Source organism: Microcebus murinus, chromosome 18, assembly GCF_040939455.1.
Source record: "Microcebus murinus isolate Inina chromosome 18, M.murinus_Inina_mat1.0, whole genome shotgun sequence".
In the NCBI taxonomy this organism is placed as follows: domain Eukaryota; kingdom Metazoa; phylum Chordata; class Mammalia; order Primates; family Cheirogaleidae; genus Microcebus; species Microcebus murinus.
In genome coordinates, this window is record NC_134121.1 from 46,424,347 (window position 1) to 46,450,863 (window position 26,517).

The 26,517-nt window shown below is 44.0% G+C and overlaps 1 protein-coding gene across 6 annotated transcripts in view; it reads right to left on the bottom strand.

Annotated features, from left to right (window-relative positions):
- PLEKHM1 (pleckstrin homology and RUN domain containing M1) overlaps positions 1-26,517 on the bottom strand; it is a 51,354-nt gene that overhangs the window by 18,006 nt on the left and 6,831 nt on the right. For all 6 annotated transcript variants that reach the window (XM_075994639.1, XM_012786838.3, XM_012786840.3 and 3 more), the window contains 4 exons: positions 23,662-23,909; positions 21,278-21,904; positions 12,852-13,257; positions 1,302-1,572 (listed from right to left, as the gene is read on the bottom strand). In XM_075994639.1, coding sequence (XP_075850754.1) covers positions 1,302-1,572; positions 12,852-13,257; positions 21,278-21,904; positions 23,662-23,909 — 1,552 coding nt within the window. The remainder of the gene's footprint in view (positions 1-1,301; positions 1,573-12,851; positions 13,258-21,277; positions 21,905-23,661; positions 23,910-26,517) is intronic.

Consider the following 26,517-nt stretch of genomic DNA (forward strand, 5'->3'; position numbering starts at 1 on the left):
AGCGTGTTTCCAGCATGAGGTCTTTGCATTTGTTCTCCCTGCATGAAACGCACAGATCTCCTGGTGCCTCCCTCCACCCCAATCTCCTCAAATGTCACTTTATTTGTGGGGGCCTCCCTGACCACCCTAAATGTCAATGGTGTACTCTCCATCTTGGCACTCCCTGAGTTACTGTTCTCCAAAGCATTTGTTACCACCTGACCATACTCTACGTTTACTTGTTAATTTTCTTATTTCCTGTCTCTCCCTAAATCCCATGAAGAGAGGGACATTGTTTTGCTTCCTGCTGTGTCCCCAGCACCTAGAACAATACCTAACACATCACAGATGCGCAATTAATATTTGCTGAATGAATGAGTGAGTGAGGCCTGTGTACCCATACACTGCTCAATGCTCCCTGCTCCCCAGGGGTCTGTCACCAACCAGAGGTTCCAAAGGACACACAATTCTCTCTCCCCCAGCTTAGGGGGGTTTCACACTGTTGTACAGGGTTTCCTACCCCTCAGGGAACCCAAAGGCCTGGGCATAAAGTGCACCTTCTCTGGCCTGGTCAGAGGCCGCAGCCAGCACAAGGGCTGAAGGACACATGGAGCAGGAGCCGGCCTGGAGACCAGGCTCTACCACACCACCTGGCCCAGGGCCTGGCACCGGCACAATTCTCTGCCGGGTCACTGCAAACGGAAAATGAGGAGACAGACTAGGGCACACAAGTTTGCTTTGTTTTGTAGGGGAAACCCATTATGAGAGTTACAGAAAAATTAGGTTCTAGTTATTTAATGCTTTCTGGAATTTCACAGGGTGTGGAGATCAAGCTGGCCTCACTGTAAATAGCATGAGGAAGACACTAAATAAATAGCAGATCTGATAAACCCCACCAGAGCTGTTAAATAAACCATCTAAGATAAAAGTCTTTGGAAGGATCAGTGAAAACACCTAGGGCTTCAACCAGCAGGGTTTGCTCTGAGCTACAGACAGAATCAAGAGTTCTCTATAATCACAAGTTTTATAGAGTAATTTCAAGGCAAATATTTTCTGTTTCCACAGATGAAACAGTATTTTTGTACTCTGTAGGAAGTTTTGAACATTATTTTATTAAGATTTTATAAGAAAATACAGTACTTTTCCTGAAATGCCTTCCTGAATTACTGAGCATGAATGCTTCTCATGAATACATTCTGGGATGAGGTTTTCTTGTGAGAACACACCACCCATTTGGTCATGGAAAACAGGACTTCAGAGCTGTATTCCGAAAGGCACAGTCCCTGCAGATGGGGCCCACCTGGAACCTGAGAGTCACCTACCCATCTGCCTCCGGTGCACCACCCAGAAGTTCCTGTGCTCCTGCGCCGGGGCCGCCTGGCTTTGCCTGCTTCCCGGGGAAGACGCACACGCTTTGTCTAGTGCCCCCAGGGAGCAGCTTTTTCTTGGTCCTTGAGAAAAATGCCTGTGGAGACCGGGCCTTGCCTCTGGAGGCCCTCTGGAAGCAGCTACGGGGCAATCTGAAGCTCTCTCCAGGGGTTGCTCCTGGGGCGGCCGGTAGAAGTCATCTTCTGAAATCCAGCTCTTGCTTTTCTGTTGAGAAAGAAGACAGAGGTTGCTTTTTGTTTTAAAGCTTTTTTAAAAAACACTTTATTTATTTATTTGTTTGTGATAGGGTCTCACTCTATCGCCCAGGCTAGAGTGTCGTGGTATCATCATAGCTCACTGCAACCTCCAACTCCTGGGCTCAAGTGATCTTCCTGCCTCAGCCACCTGAATAGCTGTGACTAAGGCACATTTTGTAGAGACAAGGTCTCACTGTGTTGCCCAGGCTGGTCTTGAACTCCTGGCCTCAAGTAATGACCTTGCCTCAGCATCCCCAACTGCTGGGATTATAGACATGAGCAGACCTAACCAGCCAAATTTTTAGATATGACTCAAATACCTAAAATTGACCCATTTAATGTGTACAATTCCATAGTTTTGGTATATTCACAGAGTTGCACAACCGTTACCACAATCTAAGTTTAGAACATTTTCATCACTCCAAAAAGCAACCCCATAATCATCTGCAGCCACTCTCATTTCCCCCTGACCACCCCAGCTCTAGGCAACCACTAATCTACTTTCTGTTTCTATAGACTAGCCTGTTCTGGCCACTTCATATAAATGGAATCAAGTAACATGTAATTTTTTGTGACTAGTTTCTTTCCCTTAACATGATGTTTTCAATGCTCATCCATGTTGTAAGCATGTATGAGTGTTCATTCCTTTTTATTGCCAAATAACATTCCATTGTCTGATGGCCCACATGTAGCTTATCCACTCATAAGTTGATGGACATCTGGCTTCTACTTTTTTGGCTATTATTAATATAAATAATGCTGCTATGAGCATTCATATACAAGTTTTTATGTGGACTTACGTCTTCATTCCTTGTGAATATCCTAGGAGTAGAACTGCTGGATCATATGTAACTATGTTTAACTTCCTAAGGAACTGCCAAACTGTTTTCCAAAGTGGCTTTACCATTTTACATTCCTACCAGCAATGCGTGAGGTTCCAATTTCCAATTTCTCCACAAACTCTCCCACATTTGTTATGATCTGTCTTCTGGATTATAGCCATCCTGATGTGTAGAAGTGCTATCTCACTATGTTTTGATTTGCATTTCCCTAATGTCTAATGACATTGAGCATCTTTTCATATACTTACAGGGCATCTCTACATCTTCTCTGGAGAAAAATCTATTAAATTCCTTTGCCTCTTTTTTCTTTTTCCTCCCTCCCTCTGTCCCCTCCTTCCTAGAAAAATCTATTCAATCCCTTTGCCCGTTTTCTTTCTTCTTTCTTTCCTTCTCTTTCTTTTCTTTTCTTTCTTTCCATTCCCTTCCTTCCTCCCTCCTTTTTTTTTTTTTAGACAGGGTCTTGCTCTGTCACCTAAGCTAGAGTGAGTGGCGTCATCACAGCTCACTGCAACCTCAAAGTTCTGGGCTCAAGTGATCCTTTCACCTTGGCCCCCCAAAGTACTGGGATTACAGGTATGAGCCATCATGCCTGGCCCCTTTGCCCAATTTTAAATTGGGTTGTCTTTTTGTTGTTGAGTTGTTATGAGTGGAATTGTGTCCCCCCAAAAGACATGTTGAAGTTTTAACCCCTAGTATCGCAGAATGTGACATTATTTGGAAATTGAGTCTTTGCACCTTTAACTTAAGAAAAGGTCATATTGGAGTAGGGTGGGCCCTTTGCCCAGTATGACTGACATCCTTATAAGAGGAGGAGAAAAGACACATACAAAGAGGAGAACACCAAGTGAAGACAAAGATGTGGAAGGATGACACCATGTGATGACGGAGGGAGGGACTGGAGTGATGTGTCTATAAGCCAAGGAATGCCAAGGATTGCCAGCAATACCAGAAGCTAAAAAAAAAAGCATGGAACAGATTCTTTCTTAGAATCTCCAGAAGGAACCAACCTTGATGACATCTGGATTTTGATAATTTACCTTCCAAAACTATCAAAGAATCAATTTCTGTTGTTTTAAGCCATCCAGTTAATGGTACTTCGTTATGGCTGCCCTAGGAAACTAACACAAGTTGTAAGGGTTCTTTATATATATTCTGAATACTAGACCCTTATCAGATATATGATTTGCAAATAATTTCTCCCACTCTGTGAACTGTGTCTTCACTTTCTTGATGGTAGCCTCTGAAGCATAAAAATTTCTCTGATCCATTTTGAGTCAATATCCCTGTCAGGTATAATGAAGGGATGTGACTTCATCCTTCTGCATGTGGACATCCAGCAGCCCTAGCGCGTAGGGTTTTTTGCCCTGTTTCAGGGTTTGAGATGAGGGAGGCCTGGCAAGCAGGACTCAGGGGCCTTGCCAGCTGCCTCTGGCTCTGCTCCCCACTTCTGTGCCAGCCCCTGCGCCCCAGACAGCCAGGCCTGCCCCCTCCTGCTGCTGCTCTCACTGAGTCTGAGGTTGCTCACTAGCGGGGGAAGTGGGGAGTGTCTGGGGTCAGTGGGCTGTGGGAATGGATTCTAGTTCCTTTTTTCCACTATTTCAAGCCCTCCCTGCTTTCTGTGCCTACACATGGAAAAGCGGGGGCAAGGAAGCAGGTTGGGCCACCCTACATGGCTGTCTACACAGAGGAAATGAGTCAAGCAGGGCGGGGCCAGCCCAGCTGTTTTGTTAAGTGCCATCAACCTCACCCTGACGTTGCTACTTCCAACTCCTAAATCAAGGCTGTGTTCCTTGCTGTGTAGACAGGGAACAGAGGAGCCTGGCTCTGGCGGCCCAGCAAGGGTTGGTTTGGATAGCTTAATCCATTCCAATGCTACAAGACTCCTTAAGCCAATGGTGGTTAGTTCTTTCTCTCTTTTTTTTTAATAGGAGAAAAAGATACAAATTTATTTAATTTAATGTGTATACACAGGAGCCTTCAGAATGAAAACTCCAGTTGTTCTGATTCGGCATCTGAGGGGGCCTCACAGAACTGGGGCCCTCAGAACTGGAAGGAGCTTCATTCTGCCAGCAACGGGATGGTGTGTCTTTCAGGGTGGCTACTGGGTGCCACCTGCCACACTGGATTCTGAACAAAGCCTGTCTAGGCCGTCAAGGCCGGGGGACTCCTGAGGAAAATGGGCGGAGGAACAGCTCCCGGCAGCCACATGGCTGTGCCAGCATGCACACCTGGGAAATCGGTGAGCCCCAGCCCTGCTAATGGCCTTGATGGGAGATCACTGTCCTTGAGACTGAGCCCAGGGGTTATCCACCATCTCCTCCTGGAAGCTTCTCTCACCCACCCCCAGCCCACACCCCCTCCTGCCCTCAGCTGGGCCGTGCTCGACCAGGATCCCATGAGATTCTGTGCCCCCCACCCTAGCTCCTTTGACTGCCTGGGATGGTTATTTTTCTTGGTATCTCCAGCAAGAGTGCCTGGCTCAGAGTCATGAAAGAGGTGGGAATAAATCTTGACCATCCAAATGTGTTTAATGTACAGTAACGAAGGTGGGTTGAGGGAACTGGAAGGAAGGAGACAAATGTGAATTTTAAGATTACAGATGTTCACTGGGGAGGGTTTCTCTCTCTATTGATGGCAGAGACTATTAGGAAATATTCACACGGTCAACTGGTCACAGATCAGCCACCAGGAAATGACACTCTAGTGAAAACCTTGTTTTCTTAAGCAACAGGGAAAAACAGTGGGAACATAGTTTCCTTGGAGCTTCTGCACTCGGGCCTGGACAGAGCTCTGAGGCTGTGCCCTCCCCCCAGGGGTGGGCAGGAGAGTGTGAGAGCATGAGCACCACCGTGTCACTCTTCCCTCCCTTACTCCACCACCTTCCTTCTGCCTGCTCACTCAGGGCCCACAGCTGGGTAGCTCCCTGTCCCTTTAGCAGTGGGGGGAAATCACCACTGACCAAAAATCTACACTGGAGCTGCACCTGCCACTAGGGACCCAACACAGAAGAATGCCACCTTGAGGTACTATAGGTATCACAACACTGTGTACAGCAGCTAAATCCCAGAGAGGAGTTTGACTGAGGAGCAAGAGGCCAGGTCTCTGGGCCACTGTCGGAAGGACTGGACTTTTTGTCCATTCTGTCCTCAGTAGACAGACTGCCTATACCCATAATTAGGGGAAGGGACCACACGTCATGGGGAGGTCCATGGGCACAGTGATTAGAACCAAGGCTTTATGAACTCAGACTGTCCTCTGGGAGTTAAACTGTGAACCCAACTCACACCCCCCAGCTTTGGGACATGCAGTCACCCGAGAGAGCTCTCCCACTCCCACACTTCTCCTTCCCAGCACTCAGTGCAAATGTAATTACAATGTGGAGACTTATTTCTCTAACCTAGGGTCTGTCCCCACACTGTAGGGCTGTTCCATCACTGCATCCCAAGCACTTAGCATGGTGGCTTGGCTCATAGTATGTTATGTTTAATGAATTAAGAAAAGTTTTTTTAAAAAAAGATTGAGGCCGGGCGCTGTGGCTCACGCCTGTAATCCTAGCTCTTGGGAGGCCGAGGCGGGCGGATTGCTCAAGGTCAGGAGTTCAAAACCAGCCTGAGCAAGAGTGAGACCCCGTCTCTACTATAAATAGAAAGAAATTAATTGGTCAACTGATATATATATAAAAAATTAGCCGGGCATGGTGGCGCATGCTTGTAGTCCCAGCTACCCGGGAGGCTGAGGCAGAAGGATCACTCGAGCCCAGGAGTTTGAGGTTGCTGTGAGCTAGGCTGACGCCACGGCACTCACTCTAGCCTGGGCAACAAAGCGAGACACTGTCTCAAAAAAAAAAAAAAAAAAAGATTGAGTGGTTCTCAGTACCATAAAACTTGACTGTAGCCCCCAACATGGCCCCAAAATAGTGTCAAATAAAAAGCACATGGCTAAGTGATGGAAGCATGGAAAAACGAGGATGGCAGGGGCAGACATGTAGGACACAGCCTGGGATTGTACACAGGCAGGGAGCCAGCAGGCCTGTGTGAGCCGGCAGGCTACACAGTGGTGTGTGGCGACTGTGTGTGTGGGGCAAGGAATCAATCCACAACTCCCCTGGGAAACAGACAGAGGAAGCGGGCAGCATCCAAGGTTCTCACATTAGACTTGGTGCCAAGCATTTCCATGTTCCGTAAGCAACCCTCCAGCCATCATAGTCCCCTGAGGGGACTATGAGGCCATCAAGGGGGTGGAGCCTGTCCCGGTCAGACTGACCTGACCACCCTGTCCACTCAATGGTGCACTTTGCAAAGTAAACTTACTAGCTGGCATCTCAAGAATCTCTTGACAGTTCAAGAACTATTATTAATTGATGCCTACTTTCTCCATAGTACAGTGCTTGGTGCTGATAATACAGAAGTGAAAAGGCACGGTCCTTTGTATCATAGCGCTAACATTCTAGTAGCGAAGACGGAAATAAACAAGTAGACAAAGACATAATACATTAGTGCACATAGTGATAAGTGTTAGAAACAAAGTAAAGCAGATAAATGGGACAGAGAGTCACTGGGATGGTGTTTTTTAAGACATGGGGGGCAGGGAAGGCTGACACAACAATGAGAAACAGAAACCAGTTGGGTAAGATGGAACAGGAAACATAAAAGCCTGAGGTTGGAAGGCGCTTGCTTTGTCTAAGGAGCTGCAAGGAGGCTAGAGGGTCAGAACTCAGTGAGCAGAGGAGCTTTGTTGAATCAGCTGCCCTGTGCCATCAGCTCTGGGGCCCTGGCAAGACAGGGTATCTGAGCCTACAAAGCAGAAGCCAGACAGACCCTAGGCAGGAGTGAACTAACATGCTCAATGGCATTCTGTGGTGCCCTGCTGGGGCACACTGCCACCCTCCCCAGGGTCCTCACTCTGCCTCCGGATGGAGCCAGGGCTGCAGAGCTTTGCTTCAACCTGCAGCATGGGTTGGCAGTTGCCTAGTCACAACCTCCGTAACATTCATCTTCAGGAAGTAAATCATCAGGATTTGCTTAAGCCATCTTCAGAATAGTAAATATGGAGAGTCTGACCCACTCTTATACAGTTACATGATTGACTTTTCTTTTTTTTTTTTTTTTGAGACAGAGTCTCGCTTTGTTGCCCAGGCTAGAGTGAATGCCGTGGCATCAGCCTAGCTCACAGCAACCTCAAACTCCTGGGCTCAAGCAATCCTCCTGCCTCAGCCTCCCAGGTAGCTGGGACTATAGACATGCGCCACCATGCCCAGCTAATTTTTTCTATATATATATTATTTGGCCAATTAATTTTTTTCTATTTATAGTAGAGATGGGGTCTCACTCTTGCTCAGGCTGGTTTCGAACTCCTGACCTCGAGCAATCTGCCCGCCTCGGCCTCCCAGAGTGCTAGGATTACAGGCGTGAGCCACCGCACCCGGCCCAGTTACATGATTTATATGGTCGTATTCAATAAATGGTGGTAGGTCAACCAGATATCCATATAGAAAAATAAGAAGTTTGACTCCTATCTTACACCATACACAAAAATTAATCACAGATCATAAACCTAATTATGAAAGGTAAATTACTAATGCTTCTAGGAAAAAAAAAAATAACACAGGAGAGTACCTTCAGAGCCTTGGGGTAAACAAAGATTTCTTAAACAGGACAAAAACCATGCAAACCAGAAACAAAAAGATTGCTAAGTTGAACATCATTAAAATTAAGAACTTCTGGTCAGCAAAAATACCATTAAGGCAAGCCATAGACTGGCAAAAGATATTTGCTTTTCTCTCCAATAAGATATTTATATCTGTAATATATAAAAAACATCTGAAAATCAATACAGAAAACACACAAAACTGAACAATAAGGACTTGAATAGACACTCCACAAAAGAGGATCAAATGGCCAATAAGCAAATGAAAAGGTATCAATATCTTTAGTCATCAGGGAAATGAAAATTAAGACCACTACACACCTACTGGAGTGGCTAAAATTAAAAAGATTGGCAGGCCGGGCATGGTAGCTCACACCTGTAATCCTAGCACTCTGGGAGGCCGAAGCGGGTGGATCGTTTGAGCTTAGGAGTTCGAGACCAGCCTGTGCAAGAGTGAGACCCCATCTCTACTAAAAATATAGAAAGAAATTAGCTGGACAACTAAAAATATATAGAAAAAAAATTAGCCGGGTGTGGTGGTGCATGCCTGTAGTCCCTGCTACTCAGGAGGCTGAGGCAGAAGGATTGCTTGAGTCCAGGAATTTGAGGTTGTTGTGAGCTAAGCTGATGCCACCGTACTCTAGCCCGGGCAACAGAGTGAGACTCTGTCTCAAAAAATAAAAGACTGGCAACATCATTGGCTGAAGAGCAACTGAAATGCTCATATATTGCCAGTGAGTGTATTTTAGTACAAGTACAGCATCTACTAAAGCTAAACATATGCCTACCCAAGGACCAAGCAATTCCAATCCTAGGAAACACAGAAATGAGTGCGAGGTTCACTGAAAGGCATGTACAAGAATATTCGTCATAGCTTTCTTCATAATGGTCAAAGCCTGGAAATAACCCAAATGTCCATTAAGAGGAGAATGGATAAATATTTTGAGATATATTCTTATAATGGAATACTACAGAACAATGAAAAAAAAAACAAACTACAGCCTCATGCTCTATGTACAGCTGAATCTCACAGACATTACATTCAGGGAAAGAAACCAGACACAAAAGAATACGTACTGTATGGTTCCACTTATATGAGGCTCAGCAACAGGAAAAGCGATGTATGGCGCTAGAAGTCAGATCGGTACTTTCCTTTGAAGGGGAGCAGTTACTGACTGGGAGAAGGTATATGGGAGCCTTTTGGTAGGCCAGGAATGTTCTGTTTCTTGATCTGGATAGTGGCCACAGGGTACATATCATATGTAAATACACTAAGGGGTACACTGAAGATCTGGGTACTTAGAATACATCATTCCTCAAACAGTTTTAAAGGGTGGAGTGGGACAATTCAATGGGGAAAGAATAGCCTTTTCAACAAATGGTGCTGGTACAACTGGACACCTACACCCACCATACACCAAAACTAACTCCAAATGGATCACAGACCTTAATGTAAGAGTTAAAACTATAAACTTATTAAAAGAAATCATAGGAGTAAATCTTTGTGACCTTGGATTAGGCAATGGGTACGTAGATATGACACCAAAAACACAAGTGACAAAAGAAAAAATAGAAAAATTGGACTACATCAGAATCAAAAGCTTTTATGCTGCTAACAACCAACAAAATGGAAGAAAATATTTGCAAATCATGTATCTGATAAGGGTGTAGTATCTAGAATACTGTATAAACAACTATTATAACTCAGTAATAAGATGACAATTTAAAAATGGGAAAAGGTTTTGAACAGACACTTCTCCAAAGAAAAAACACAAATGGCCAATAAGCATATGAAAAGATTCTCCACATCTTTAACCAGGGAAATTCAAAACAAAACCATAATGAGGCATCACTCCTTACTCATTGGGATGGCTATAGTAATTTTTTAAAAAATGAGGCAATAACAACTGTTGGTGAGGATGTGAAGAAATACATTGCTGGTAGGAATGTACAACGGGGCAGCTGCTTTGGAAAACAGTTTGGCAGTTTCTCAAAAGGTTAAACATAGCTATCATATGATCCAAAAATTCTACTCCTAGTTATGCATAAAAGAGAATTGAAAACATGTCCACACAAAAACCTGTATATGAAGTTGAACAGCAGTGTTATTTATAATAGCCAAAAAGTGGACATAACCCAAATGTCCATCAACTGATGAACCCATGAAGTGTGATATACAGCCATATGATGGAATATACAACAAAATATTACTCAGCAGTAAAAAGTAATACAGTAGTGATACATGCTATAACATGGATGAACCTTAAAAACATCAAGCTAAGAGAAAGAAGCCAGTCACAAAAAGCCCTGTGTTGTTTGATTCCATTTATATGAAATGGCCAGAAGGCAAATCTATAGACACAAAGGAGATCACTGGTTGCCAGGAGTTGAGGAGAGGGAGGTGGAGGATGGGAGAAGGATGGGGAGTGATTGCTAAGGGGTGGGGGGTTTCTTTTATGGAGGATGAAAATGTTCTAAAATTAGGTTGTGGTGATGGTTGCACAACCCTATGAAGATACTAAAAAATACTGAATTATACTTTAATAGGTGAATTGCATGGTATGTGAATTATATCTCAAGAAAGTGTTAAAAAAACAAACAAACCAGGGTATATGTGCCTCTGCCCATATATTTCATAACCCTGTCCCCATCCTGACTTATGTGATCTCGAAGCTATGCCCAAAGGAGAGATGAGCGTGGATAGAACTGAAAAAGCAAGACTATATCCCAATGTGAGCCCCAGAGTGCAGCTGGGATAACGTGGGGCTTCCATGTGCACACAAACATACACATTCCTACCTCTGCTTTTCATGACCCTGTTTTGCTTTCCATGGTGTAGTTTAACAGTGAAGCCCAGAAAGAGAAGTAGTCAAAGGCACTCAAGCCTGTAAAGGTATTTGTTCTCTCTCCCTTCACCTTGGCAACAACCCTGGCTGCGCTACCTCTTCCCCGTCCTATGGACTTTCCCTGTAGGTGCCCAGGGCCTTCTGGAGCAGCTGCCCTCCCTCACCCTGCTGGGGTTTGAGTGGCAGAAAGAGCAGATACCACACACATAACTTTCCTACCAACACTCAGTACATGTCAATAAATTTGTCTGGGAAACTTTGAAGGCCACACAAGAACAAACATAAGGGGCAAAAGAGCTCAAGTTCACAGCCTTTGGTGCTTCATTGGGCTAGTAATTCTCAAGCCTCTTCACCTATGGCTCTCTCCAGGAGATGTCCAGGGAAGTACTGGCTTGTTCTAGAACAGCACTGTCCAATAAAAATACAACACAAGAGCTGGGCATGGTGGCTCATGCCTGTAATCCTAGCACTCTGGGAGGCCGAGGAGTGTGGATTGCTCAAGGTCAGGAGTTCAAAAAATACAATGCAAGCCACATATGTAATTTTAAATGTTCTAGTGGCCACACTGGAAAAAGTAAAAAGAAACAGGTGAAATAGATTTTAATAATGTATTTTATTTAACCCAATATATCCAAAATATTTTAATTTTTAACATGTAATCAATAACACATTGAGATTTTACATTTTACAATTTTTTTCATATTAAGTTGTCAAACTCCAGTGCTTATTTTACACAGCACATCTCAATTTGGACTAGCCACATTTTTTTTTTTTTTTTTTTTGAGACAGAGTCTCGCTTTGTTGCCCAGACTAGAGTGAGTGCCGTGGCGTCAGCCTAGCTCACAGCAACCTCAAACTCCTGGGCTCAATCAATCCTGCTGCCTCAGCCTCCCAAGTAGCTGGGACTATAGGCATGCGCCACCATGCCTGGCTAATTTTTTTCTGTATATATATTTTAGTTGGCCAATTAATTTCTTTCTATTTATAGTAGAGATGGGGTCTCGCTCGCTCTTGCTCAGGCTGGTTTCGAACTCCTGACCTTGAGCAATCCGCCCTCCTCGGCCTCCCAGAGTACTAGGATTACAGGCGTGAGCCACCATGACTGGCCTTATTTTTTTTTTTAAGACAGAGTCTCACTCTGTTGCTTGAGCTAGAGTACCTTGGCGTCAGCCTAGCTCACAGCAACCTCAAACTCCTGGGCTCAGGCAATCCTCCTGCCTCAGCCTCCTGAGTAGCTGGAACTACAGGCGAGAGCACCACGCCCAGCTAATTTTTTGTTTCATTTTTAGTTGACTGGCTAATTTTTTTCTATTTTTAGTAGAGATGAGGTCTCGCTCTTGCTCAGGCTGGTCTCGAACTCCTGACCTTGAGCGATCTGCCCGTCTCGGCCTCCCAGAGTGCTAGGATTATAGGCATAAGCCACTGTGCCCAGCCTGGACTAACCACATTTTAAGTGCCCAACAGCCACATGTGACTAGTGGCCACCATGGTGGACAGTGCAGTTAAAAAACCTGGTTCATGTTGTAAAATGAGTATTTTCAAAGCCTGGTATTTTATAAAAATATTAATTTAATAATAACTAAGATTAAAGAGGAAACCAAGGCTCCAAGAGGTGAAGTGACTTGTCCAGGGCCTTATGCTGGTGAGTGGTACGGTCAGGTGAGAATTATCTTCTTCAAGAGTAGATGTGAAGATGATAGGAGATACGTGTTGCAAGTGAGCAGCACAGTGCCTGGCTCATATCCACTATTCACATACCAAGAAACATTAGTGCCATCATTACAATGCTATCACCAAGCAGGGGAAGGGAGGTTAGTGGGGAGAAGGCAGAGACCCCTCAGGGTCACTAGCTGGGGAAACCCTGCAGTGGATCACTTCCCAAGACTTCCTCCCAAAGAGTTTGCACCACTCACCGGACTCGTGGGTGAGGAAACCACAAGCTTCAGTCCAACTCCATCACCCCATGGGGTCTTCTGCTGGCCACTCTCTTGGCTGACTGCTCTGGTCGTCTCTCTCATAGTACTAGAAGGCTGCTGGCCTGAGCTGCTCCCTGCAGGGAAAGCTTGGGCAGTGTCCAGCTGCTTCAAGTCCAGAGTGCCAGGTGCCAGGGAATGCGGCTCCTGCTTATGGCCAACATCTTGGATTCCAGAGGCTGCATGGGCAGGAAAGGGCTCTGCAGGCACCTCATAGTGCAGGTGTGTGCTGGTGTTGAGGCCGTGGAGGGAGAGCGAGCCTTGGAGCATGGGGACCTCCGTTTCTTGGCTCATTCCATTGGTTGGCATAGAGTTTACCTGGGCTTTGCTGAATTCCGACAACACCCTAGAAGTTTTTAAACAAAGAAACCTGTGTAACAGGTTGACAGCTACAATGCCCAAGGCTACTAGGGGAATGGTAAGAATGCAAAACTACTATTTTATGATTTAAAACAAACAAACAAACAAACCACACCCTCTTAATTATCCACTGTACTCCCACCTCACATAGCCCTTCTCTGACACTCCCCACCAATGCCTCTTTTCCTGGCCAGAACTCAGGCAGATTGGGTGGGCAGGTGGGTTGCGGAACCCAGGATCTCAGGTGAGAAGGCTCACACAGCAGAGAAAGTGGACTCGATGCCAATGAGAACTGCTCGCCATTCTGAACAGGCTGATTGTAGGCCGTGGTGTGTGGGCCTACACACACCACGCCAGTCAACTAAAAATGAAACAAAAAATTAGCTGGGCGTGGTGCTCACACAGCAGAGAAAGTGGACTCGATGCCAATGAGAACTGCTCGCCATTCTGAACAGGCTGATTGTGGGCCGTGGTGTGTGGGTCATTTCCCCAGACACTGTCTGCAGCAGAGCTTCCGTGGAGAAAGTATCTCAAAGTGGGGCTCCTCCATAGTACAAAGTAGCTGAGGCACCAAGATTCTGCCTCCTGGGTGAATCTGCCCACTAGGTGAAGTGAGGGCTAAAGAGGTTTTCTAAGCCAGGATGTACATTGTCCCTAGGCAGGAACTGGGACAGCAGAGTTGAAGGGAGATGCAAGGGCTTGGCCCCTCAAAGCTGGACTGGGTGTGGAGACAGGGAAGCTTCACGTCTCCGGAAATTGGTGTTGGAGCTCAGTGTACACAAGGAACGTGAGGGTGTGTACCTACTCATTCCTCCTGGTAGGACTGCCACCCCTTGTCCTCGGAGTGGTGCTTCCTGGGGCCACAGGGAGCCAATGTTACTGCCTTTGCAGATACACAGGCACAGAGCACAGAAATATAATTCTGGGCCTTCTGGAACGTCCATGGCTAATGACTTCCTCGCTTTCCTGAGGCTTCTGAGAGTTTAAGTCCAATTCCTAAAATAAACCCATCTGCTGCTGTCTCCTCTTCTGCTTACAAAGCCAGTGGAATATGTCATGTACAAATGCAGGTTCAGGTGGCAAGAAAGCTGTCTGAGCTCAAAAGACTGCATGTATCTGCCCTGATGGCTCAAACTGGGTCCAGAAGACACATGAAGCTCCCCTTAATTTGGGCACATGGAACTGAAGATTTTAGGATTGAATTTACTTACCTGATGGTATTCCCTCTGAGCTCTGTTCTTACCTACATCATGATAACCCCAAACAACATTTCAAGACGTTATAGTCAAGAATAGGTGACCATTCAGACAACTGACTTGTTTGGAGAAAAAAAAAAAAAAAAAAAAGAATAGGTGACCAACCCAAATATTTATGAGCAATTGCTTTCAGCGTGGACACTAAGACATTTCAATGGGGGAAAGAACAGACTTTGCAACAAAGGGTGCTGGGATAAGTTGGTAGTCACATGCAAAGGAATAAAGTTGGACCATGTTCTCACATCATATACAAAAATTAACTCAAAATGAATCAAAGACCTAAATGTAAGAGCTAAAATGATAAAACTCTTAGAAGAAAACAGAAGCATAAATTTCATGTCTTTGGATTAGGCAATGGTTTCTTAGATGTGATATCTAAACCATCAACAACCAATAAAAACAGATAAATTGGACTTCATCAAAATTACGAACTTTTGTGCTTCAAAGGATACGATCAGAAAAGTGAAAAGAACCCACAGAATGGGGGGAAATATCTGTAAATCATATATAAGGGTCTAGTACCCAGAATATACCAAGAACTCTTACAACTCAACAATAAAAGGACAAATGGCCAATAGACACATGAAGGATGCTGAACTTCATTAGCCATGTGGGAAATGGATATCAAAACCACAATAAGATACTACTTTGCACTCACTAGGATGGCTACAGCAAAAAGAGAATAAGTGTTGACAAAGATATAGAGAAATTAAAATTCTTATAATTTAGTAATGGGAATGTAGAAAAGGGTAACTACTGCTGAAAACAGTTTGGTAACTTCTCAAAAAGTTAGACATAGAGTTACATAGACTCAGCAATTCCACCCATAAGTATTTACCTAAGAGAATTAAAAACATATGTCCACATTGAAACTTATACATGAATGTTCATAGCAAGATCACTCATAAAAGCCAAAAAGTAGAGGGACAATGTCCATTAACTGATGAATGGATAAAGAAATTGTGGTATATCCATACAATGAAATATTATTTAGCCATGGTACATGCCATCATGATAGTAACATGAATGAACCTTGAAAACATTATATAATACTAAGTGGAAAAAAAGCAGTGGAAGAAACAAAAGGCCATATATTGTATGATTGAATTTATATGAAATATTCAGAATAGGCAAATCTACAGCTAATAATAAGGTGGGTTTCCTTAAAGGGTGATGAAAATTTTTTTCTTTTTACTTTAAAAATTTTTTTTATTTTTAAGACGAAGTCTTGCTCTATCACTTGGGCTCCAGTACAGTAGTGTCATCATAGCTCACTGCAGCCTCCAACTCCTGGGCTCAAGTGATCCTCCCACCTTACCCTCCTAATTAGCTGGGATTATAGGCATGTGCCACCATGCCAGGCTAATTTTTCTTACTTTTGGTAGAGATGAGTTCTTGCTGTGTTGCCCAGGCTGGTCTCAAACTCCTGGCCTCAAGTGATCCTCCTGCCTCGGCCTCTCAAAGTGCTAGAAATATAGACATGAGCCACTGCCCCTAGCCTATGAAAATGTCCTTGAATTAGATAGTAGTATATTCACAACCTCGGGAATGTACTAAATACAACTGAATTATACATTTTTAAATAGTGGATTTTATGGTATGTAAATCCTATCTCAATTAAAAAACAGATGACCACAAAGAGGCAGAAAGATGTTTGTCGAATAGTTATGGTGGGAGGCAGACAGGTGCTGGTTCTTGCTCTAAGGTCTCACTTTAAAAACAGACTGATAAGAAAATCCAGGAGTGTAACTTGCAGACAGTGGACAATGTTGAGTTCTGGAAACAAAGGGGGTAGTTTCCACAGGCAGATAAGAATATTTGCCAACCAAGTGTATGTGTCCAAATGACTATGACAGAATGGGACTACCTTCAGAAATAAACTAGGGAGACAGATTTTTGACAAATGTACCCTGTGAAGTCCTAGTTTCTCATGGGCACCTGCAGTGTAGAGAGTGATTAAGAGCAGGGACCCTCGAGTCTATCGGGCCTCAGTCAGCACACTGCTGTGTGTCCCACAACAGGTTCTTAAAGTTCATGGACTTCAATTCCCTTATCTGTAAAACAGGAATGGTAATAGCACCCACCTTTTATGACTATGACAAAGATTAAAGGAGATGATATAGGCAAAATGCTTAGCAGAGTGTGTGGCATAAAGTAATTACTTATAAACATTAACCTCAATTTGTTATGGTAGATGTTTTTATTACCATTGATAAGATTGCTTAGCCTCCATGTAAATATAAAAATTTAGGGAAAAAGCCAAATTACAGAAATACTCACTAGCATTACCAAAATGATTATCAGTCATAAATGAATCCTAATCTATAAGAAAGATCTTAATGTCATAGTAGACTGGGTATTAAAGTAAGTGACAATGCCTAAAAAATGCCACCAAACAGCAGGAAGCTTGTGTGATAATTAGAGCTTCCACCAAATCAAAACCAAGGTCAAGGTGAAATCAAGTTCAGAGAGCTTCTGCAGAATCAGTACTAGTCTTCAGGGTCCAGTGAAAATAAAAGAGACATGTGCATCAAGCGGAAAAAAAGGCTCAGAGATGAGATTCTAAACAAAAAGCAAAAGAAAGAAAATTTTGAAAAATTTTGAAGACAATATAACATAGAGATGAAATTGTGAAACAGCCACAATCTTTCCACTTCTGTTTGGCCCAGGGCAGTGCTTTTCAAAAACTTTCTATTCAAAAATTTTAGAAAACATTCATTTAGAAAACAATCTTAAAAACATATATGTCTTACATACATATGTATGTGTACGTATGTATGTGTGTCTGCAATAAATTGAAAACACGGCCTGGAAAATCTGGGGCACCACTTTATAAAGCAATCTTGCCCAGTAAGTCAGAGCCTGCAGTTTTTGTGAGCAATGTGGGCTCTTGTGTTCATGGAATATGGTGTTATTTTGGCAGGCAAGGGTCACTAAGAGAAGCACAGAGGTGTGCTGCATATGCTAAAAATCATTTCCCCCAAGAGAAGCCTTCGTGACAATGACATCTGACAAATATTAAAAACCAAAGCTTGAGCCGGGCGTGGTGGCTCACGCCTGTAATCCTAGCACTTTGGGAGGCCGAGGCGGGAGGATTACTCAAGGTCAGGAGTTCGAAACCAGCCTGAGCGAGACCCCGTCTCTACCAAAAAAAATAGAAATAAATTAATTGACCAACTAAAAATATGTATACAAAAAATTAGCCGGGCATGGTGGCGCATGCCTGTAGTCCCAGCTACTCGGGAGGCTGAGGCAGTAGGATCGCTGAGCCCCGGAGATTGAGGTTGCTGTGAGCCAGGCTGACACCACGGCACTCACTCTAGCCTGGGCAACAAAGTGAGACTCTGTCTCAAAAAAAAAAAAAAAAAAAAAAAAAAAAAAAACCAAAGCTTTTGTAGCAGTCTATATAGAAGCAAGTAGTGGAGGAACTGATGTCACAGGTACCTACTAATAAAACAACAACAATACCACCTATGAAGCACTACTGGCACCTATGTGGCAGGGACTGTTCTAAGCACTTTATATATCTTAACTTGTTTAATCTTCCCAACATTCCTTTGAAGAATTCTTATCCCCATTTTACAGATGAGGACATCAAGGTCAGAAAAGTCGAGTAATTCGCCCAAGCTTGCAAAGCTGGTAAATGGAAGACTCACGCAGTCTGGTTCTTGAGTCCACATTCTTAGCCACGGGACTATACCCACATCCCTCAGTGATTACTACAACACAGAGCCAGTGAATACAGAGGAAACTATTCAGGACAGTCAATCCTCTCTTCACAAGGCAAACTGCAATTTGGTTTCTGCAAAACAGAACCCCTCATGTTTTTTGTGTTTGGGGTTTTTTTTGAGACAGAGTCTTACTCTGTTGCCCCGGCTAGAGTGTCATGGCGTCAGCCTAGCTCACAGCAACCTCAAACTCCTGGGCTCAAGCAATCCTTCTGCCTCAGCCTACCTAGTGGCTGGGACTACAGGCATGTGCTACCATGCCTGGCTAATTTTTTCTATATGTTTTTAGTTGTACAGCTAATTTCTATTTTTTTTTTTTTAGTAGAGATGGAGTCTTACTCTTGTTCAGGCTGGTCTTGAATTCCTGAGCTTAAACGATCCGCTTGCCTTGGCCTCCCAGAGTGTTAGGATTACAGGTGTGAGCCACCATGCCAGGCCAGAACTCCTTATGTTGAATTAAGAAATTTCATTTTGAAGACAATGTGACATAGAAATGTCTTAATTTATAGATATTTTGATTTTATACTTGTAACAATAAGTAAAAGGTATTTATGTCTAATTTAAAGTTATATTTAAGTAATATAATAATAATAACTTAAATGAACTCTTACGTGTATGTGTGAGAATCTTTTACGCTTGAAATATACAATCCAAAAAATGCTAGCCCCTGTGGATGCTCAAAGACTAACTTCAAGGCTCAGCTCTAAGAATGATAGCATTGCACATGTGTTTGTGTATTTGCGTGCTTTGTGTTTGCCATTTCATCACTGTCTAGGGTTCAGGGCCAGACATGCTTAGGTAGGCAAGGGCAGGAGGATTGCTTGAAGCTAGGAGTTTGAAATTATTGTCCAGTGACCATCCATACATTCTGACCCTCACCCTTGAGTTTCCCCATAATACCCAGGACAACACTTCCCCCACAAGGGAATGATTACTGATTCAATGACCTCAAGCTGGAATTTTCCAGTCACAAGATTCATGACAGATAAAGGTACAGCACATGACAGACAGAAGGCCAGCTGGGCTCTGGATCAGATAGACATAGCAGGGCCTGAGACAGGGGAGTGAGCCTAAGTCACGCCACGGATCTGTCATGCTGGAGGCCCAGCCATTTCTAGAGGCAGGGACTACTCCTCCCTAATGTATTCTACCTAAATGCCTCTGTTTGACATATGAAAACTCCATCTAATATGCTCAGTGTTCAAAAGCTGTTTCTGGGGCCTACTGGACGTTTTCATGTATATAATTCACTAACAGGCATCTGATTTGATTCTCAAACAGCCTTATGAGGGAATCTGCAATTCAGAGATGAAGAAACACAGCCTCAGAGTCAGCAATTTGCCTGACATTACTGGACTTGTCAATGGTGGAATAGGACTCGAAACTAGGTCTGCTCCAAGCCCAGTCCATAACACCACCCAGCCCTGTGCTATTCCCACACTGGGTGGGAACCCTGGAAGGACCAGAACCGAGTTGGGGGATGGCGGGAGCGGAAAAGAAGGTCCTAAACACAGGCTGACTGAAGAAGGCTCTAATAAAAAGTTACCATTTTTCACTTATCAGATGAGCAAATATCCAAAAGTCTGAAAATGCCTTCTATTGGCAAGGCTGAGAGAACACAGGTATATTCCTGTTGGAGTGAAAATTACAAATCAATTTATCCTTTAGCTCAGCAATTTTGCTTCTGGGAGTTTACTAAACAGAAACACTTCCATAGAACTAAAAGACCACATACACAGGTTATTTATGGAAACACTGAACTCCAATGTCCATTAAATACAGGGCTAAGTAAACTAAGGAGTATTCATATAACGGAACAATATGCAATATAAAAAAATAGAATGAAGAAGCTCTGATATGAAAAGATCGCCCCGAAAATAAGATACAAGAGTGCATATATACTGCCTTTTGTGGAAAAGTGGGGAATGGGGATAAGAAATAAGGAAATTTAAAAAAATCTATATATTGGTATCTGTTGTGGATACACTTGGAAAGTTTGGAAGAATATGTAGGAAATTAATTGGTATGGTCACAAGGGAGGTGGGGGAAGAAGAGGGTGGGTGGGGGATAGGGATAAGAAAGACTCTTCTCTATGTATGTTTTAGATTTTTTTTTTTTTTCTGAGACAGAGTCTCGCTTTGTTGCCCAGGCTAGAGTGAGTGCCATGGGGTCAGCCTAGCTCACAGCAACCTCAAACTCCTGGGCTCAAGCAATCCTCCTGGCCTCAGCCTCCCGAGTAGCTGGGACTACAGGCATGCACCACCATGCCCGGCTAATTTTTTCTATATATATTAGTTGGCCAATTAATTTGTTTCTATTTATAGTAGAGACGGGGTCTCGCTCTTGCTCAGGGTGGTTTCGAACTCCTGACCTTGAGCAATCCGCCCTCCTCGCCCTCCCAGAGTGCTAGGATTACAGGCGTGAGCCACCGCGCCCGGCCATGTTTTAGATTTTTTAAACCATAAACATAGATTATGCAAAAATTAATTTTTGCTAAGGCTGTGTAACAAAGGCTCTGTCCCAGGCTCCGTCTCCTGTGGGGTCAGTCTGCCCCACATAGTCCTCACACATTCGCCTGGCCCACCAGCCCACCACCTCCTCCACGCAGCTCTCAGGCTGTGTGTTCCCCAGGAGGTCTGCTGTCAGGTCAAGCCCTTACAAGACATGCTTTGTATCTGTTGGAAGTTGTAACTATGCTCTAAACTATTAGTGTCCTTCCTTCTAAATGAAGGAGACAGTAGTAATGTTTTGTACTGAGCCTCGAAGAAACTTAGTGACTTGTTAAAGGCCACCCAGGGGCAGAGCTGCAGCTTAAACCAGCTCTGAGCCCTTCTAAATCCATTCTCCCCGCTGTGCTGTTGCCTGTTACAGCTCCCAGCAACTCCAGTCCTTTGACGTCTCCTCTGGCTTTCTTTATCTTCTAATTGGGTTCAGTAACAGATAATCACACACTTAGGAAGGAAGGGAGAAGGAAAGAAGGAAGGGAGAAGAAGGTGGGAAGGGGTGAGGGAGGGACACTTACTCTTGCAGAGACCGGTCTGAATCATCGGCATTTGCTGTGCCCAGGTCTGAGTCGTAGGACATGGGCTCCTCAGAATGGTCTGGACTCTTGGAGCCATTCTCTTGGAGTAGGCAGCTATCAGAGTTTAGGCTACAGGACAGCTGGGATGAACTGGCTGTGTCCAGGCTGAGGGAGGAGGCAGTTAGCTTCCTGTTCCGCCGGATCTTATGGCCTGAGTGCTGGACTTCGATGTCCTCCGAGCCTGAGGAATGGGAAATTGAATCCAGAGACTCCTTCCGCTGTAGTTCTGCACCAGAGGTAGAGAGAGGGTCGAGCTCAGACAGTGGGCAAAGCCCAGAGAGGGCCAATGGGGTGAGTGTCCACTCGTTTAAGATGGCGGACTTGTAGGAGAGTTCGAAGGACAAGGACGTTAGTCCCTGCAGGAAGCTAAGGAGGAACTCGCCCTCCTCAGCGTCTCGAAGCAGGGCTGTAGGCTGATAGTACTCGCACAGTCGGGCCTGCTCCTGGAGGAGCAGCTTCAGGTAGCACTCCATCAGGCCGTCGTTGAGGGCCAGCCGCAGCCATGCTCGGCAGCGGCCCACATCCGTGTTGACAAAGATCAGATGCTCCAACTCCGAGATGATGTGTCTGGGAAGGGGAGAACAGGCTCGTTTCAAGAAACTACCTCACATCTATAACTAGTCAGTACCAAGAAAAAAAAAGGAAAAAAGAAAAAATAAACTACCTCTTATCACTGGGATGTCCTTTTATCCACTGGTTTGCAAGAACCAAGAGTAACTACTACAAATATATATAGGCATGAAAAATTCTTGCATAACAGTGTTTGAAGAGGAATACAGAAATACTAAGCTATAGCTCCAATTTTTTGAGGATGGTGTCACGAAGGATAACTTCCATGTCCACTACAACTACCCCTGGGACCCCTGACATCATCTGCTCATTCAGGGCATGTTTGCAGAGCTCCCTAAGGGCAAGATCCTTAGAGCTGTGGAGATACAGGGTGCAGACGTGGTCCCTGCCCTCAGTCCAAGGAACTGCCTTTCAAGGGCATACTCAGGCCCTTTCACTGGTAGAGCCTGGGTGGGGGCTGGGCAATCACTTTTTGGTTGGAGTAAGAAAAATGCCATAGAAAGGGCAGTATGTGAGCCAGGCCCTGAGGGAGTTCAAAAGGCAGAGATGGAAGAAGAACCTTCTAGTCACAAGGCACTGACAAAAAAAGCATAGAGGAGAGGAAACCAACAGCCCTGTAAGAGGAGTGAGGAGCATGCCAATTACTACTTGTGGAGGAAGAGGGTCATTGGGTAGCAAAGCCAGGTAAGGGAGGGCATTCAATGTCAAGCTGATGAGGTGACTTGGGACAGTGGTTTCCACACTGGGCTGTGCATCAGAACCCCTGGGGAACTTGAGCGAGATACAGATTATGGGGCCCCAGCCTGGTCAGACTCCAGGTGAGCATCTGGGGGCCCGCGGGCAACAGGTTTTTACATAGGAAAGTGACCAGGCCACAGCTGGGTGGATGCTCTGGACGAGGAGGTCAGACCACATGTGTGCCAGACTCGGTTCCTGCATCCCCCAGTCTGATGTAAATGCCCCTCTGAGCTACCACAGCCCCCTGTGCATGCTTCCCCTGTGAGTGAGCTCCAGGGTGAATGCTGATCAGTGGATGGACTTAAAGAAAAAGATAAGATGGACAATTAGAAAGCCACTGTCACCCAGGAGATAGGTAAGAACCTGAGAGAGGGCAGAAGAAATAGGCATGGAAAAGATCAGAGACTGACAAGGCACCTTCAGAATGGAGGTGACATTAAATAGCCCTTAGAGGCACAGTGCCAGCTGCTTGCTCAAAGGCACAGGCAGTTAGGGGCAAGGTTAAAAATATATCAGGATTAAATATTCAGATGCTCTGCCTGCATTCCACTCTTTTATAAAATAACCACATACCTCGTTATGGATATAATATTTACAACACAGATGTTTAAATATTCTAAGACAAGATCAGTAAACTTTTCCTGTAAAGAGCCAGAGAATAATATTTCAGGCTTTGCAGGCCACACTACCTCTGTTGCAACTGCCTAACTCTGCCATATTGTGGCTAAAAAGATTGCTCCCACTAAAGGTGACCAGCCCTGGGGCTCAAAGCAGCTACAGGCTCTTGCCTGATGGCCGAGGGTCTCAAGGGCTCCTGGCACACTGGCTGGGAAGCTTGATCTAGACATGAACCTTTCTATGAGACACTCTCCCCACTGCCACCCTACCTCACACTAGCCTTACACTGGAACATAGGGCATCTTTGCTGGCTTCCTGAGCACAGCTGGAAAGGAAGAGCCGAGTGTCCCACACTCTGAAGCTCCTCCACAAAGCAAAACCTTCCCAGCTGATCTCACTTGTGGGTGACAGCTTTCAGGAGTGGCCAGAAGACAGGCTGAGGCAGAGGCTTCTGGTGAGCACTCTTCTTCCTTTTTCCTCCAGCCTCTGCTCGGATGTGCTTGGCATGCAGGCCGTGGATAAACACGGCCTCCAGGGCGCTGCACATGGTGTTGGCATCTCCATCTTCACTTGTGACCACCGTGTCCAAGGACACGTACTGCTTCTGCAATGCCTTCACGGATCCCACCAGCTTCTTCTTGATGACCTAGGCAGGGCCAAACAGAACACAGGCCCTTAGGGGAAAATCCTATGGCAAGCCCTTGGAATGTAACTCTCTGCCTGCTCCCAAATATGCGTGCAACCACACACACACACACACACACACACACACACACACCTATGTACATACCTATAGGTTTTACCTACAGGTGAAATTAGCACACGCTAATTATAGCAAATAAAAATGAAGCACAGAGAACAAAAGGAAAACCACACTTACACTGCCCAGAGATAACGGCTGCTATTGTTTTGCATATCCTTCACTGTGGATCTTTTCATTTTCTAAACTGAACTTGAGTGAACTTACAGCCATATAATCTCGTGTTTAAATATCAATTCCATTATGGTTATGGCAATGGAGCCTGGGCAAATCCACCTGGGACAGGGGTGAGGCTTCCCACCTTATTTACCTGACCAAGATTTTGCAGAGAGTCAATAAGCCAAGAGGGGAAAAGTGCTGCTTTAGAATAAAAACATCAAGAAAATGAGCATGGTCTACATTAAAAAAGATCCTAGGCCTAGGAGCCAGAGGCTGAGGTTTAGTCCTAGCTGTCAGTAACCAGCTGGGTTTCCTCAGACATTTCACTTAACCTCTCTGAGCCTCAATTTCCTCATCTGTTAAGTGGAAATAATTCTTCCTGATCTACAGCACTGGGGGCATCACTCCCTTAGGGCAGGACTAGGACTAGTTTTTTATTCATCCTCGTGTCAACATCTGGTACTGTGCCTGGCACAGTAAATGTTTATTAAATAAATATATTTCAAATTGTACATAAAGTCTTTTGGAAATAGAGAGTAAAAATTGTTTGGTCATAATTATAAGTATGTCAAAATCACACAAGTGTCTGGAAAAGTACTGGAAGGGATTGCAGAAAAACTGGTTTGAATTATTGGGTTATAGGATTATGGATAAAATATTTTACTCTTTTTGATTTTAGCCAAAACATTGCATGTTAATATTCTTGAGAAGTTACATTTAAAAAATTAATAACTTTAATGAGATATTATCCACACACCATAAAATTTACCCATTTAAAGTATATAGTTCAATTGTTTTTAGTATATTCACAGAATTGTGGGACCATCACCACTATCTAATTTTAGAAGATTTTCAGCACCCCGAAAAGAAACACTGTATATTAGTGATTACCAGGGGCTAGGAGAGAGGGGAAGAGGAAGTGACTACTGTCACTAATCTACTTTCTGTCTCTATAGATTTGTCTATTCTAAATACTTTGTATGATTAGATATAAATATAACATATGACCTTTTGTGTCTGGCTTCTTTCATTTAGTGTAATGTATTCAAGGTTCATCCATGTTGTGGCATGGATCATTCCTTTTTATTGCCAAATAATATTCCTTTGTATAGACATACCACATTTTATTTATCCATCTATCAGTTAATATGTAGATGTTTGGGTTGTTTCTACTCTTTGACTATTATGAATAATGCTGCGATGAACATTCATGTATAAGTTTTTGCACTGACTTATGTTTCCAGTTCTTTTGCATATATACCTAGGAGTGGAAGTGTATATGTAATCTTATGTTTAACTTCTCAAAAAACTACGAAACTGTTTTCCAAAGTGGCTGTACTATTTTCCCACTAGCAACATATAAAAGTGCTAATTTATCCACATTTTTGCCAACCCTAGTTAATGTCTTTTTTAAATTAAAAAAATTTTTTTAAGAGACAGGGTCTCATTCTGTCATCCAGGCTGGAGTGCAGTGATGCAAACATAGCTCACTGTAGCCTCCAACTCCTAGGCTGAGCTTCCACTGAGCAACCAGCCCCAAATCTACCACGAGGATCAAATGATCCTCGTGCCTCAGCCTCCTAAGTAGCTGGGACTACAGGGTATACCACCACACTCAGATCATTTTTCTTATTTTTTGTAGATATTTATTTTTGTAGATACTGGCTATGTTGTCCTGGCTGGTCTCAAACCTCTGTCCTTAAGCCATTCTCCTGCCTTTCCCTCCCAAAGTGCTGGGATTACAGGTGTGAGGGCCAGGCTAGTCTTTCTTTTTGATTATGGCCATCCTACTGGGTGTGAAGTAATATCTCCTTGTGGTTTTGATTTGCATTTCCCTGATATCTAATCATAATGAATATCTTTTCATGTACTTATTGGCCATTTGCGTATCTTCTCTGGAGAAATGTCTATTCAAATCCTTTACTCATTTTATAATTGGATTATGGGTCTCTTTATTATTGAGTTATAAGAGTTCTTTATATCTTCTGGATGCTAGACTCTCATCAGATATATGATTTGCAAATATCTTGTCTCATTCTTATCTTTTCACTTTCTTGATACTGTCCTCTGAAGCACAAAAGTTTTTAATCTTGAAGAAGTCCAATTTTAAATGTCCTTTTAAATGCAAGATATTATTAGCATATTATATAAAAAGTGCACACACTTCATTCAACTGAACATCTACTAGGTGTTGGGTTAGGTATGCAGAGACAAATAAGACACACCAGCATGAAACTTACACCCTCACAAGTCAGTCAGTTTGCGAAGCCCTCATTAGAAGGCTGAGCTGGCCCAGGGCTCTGTCCCAGTTCAGACAGGCCCTGGGGTGGGATGG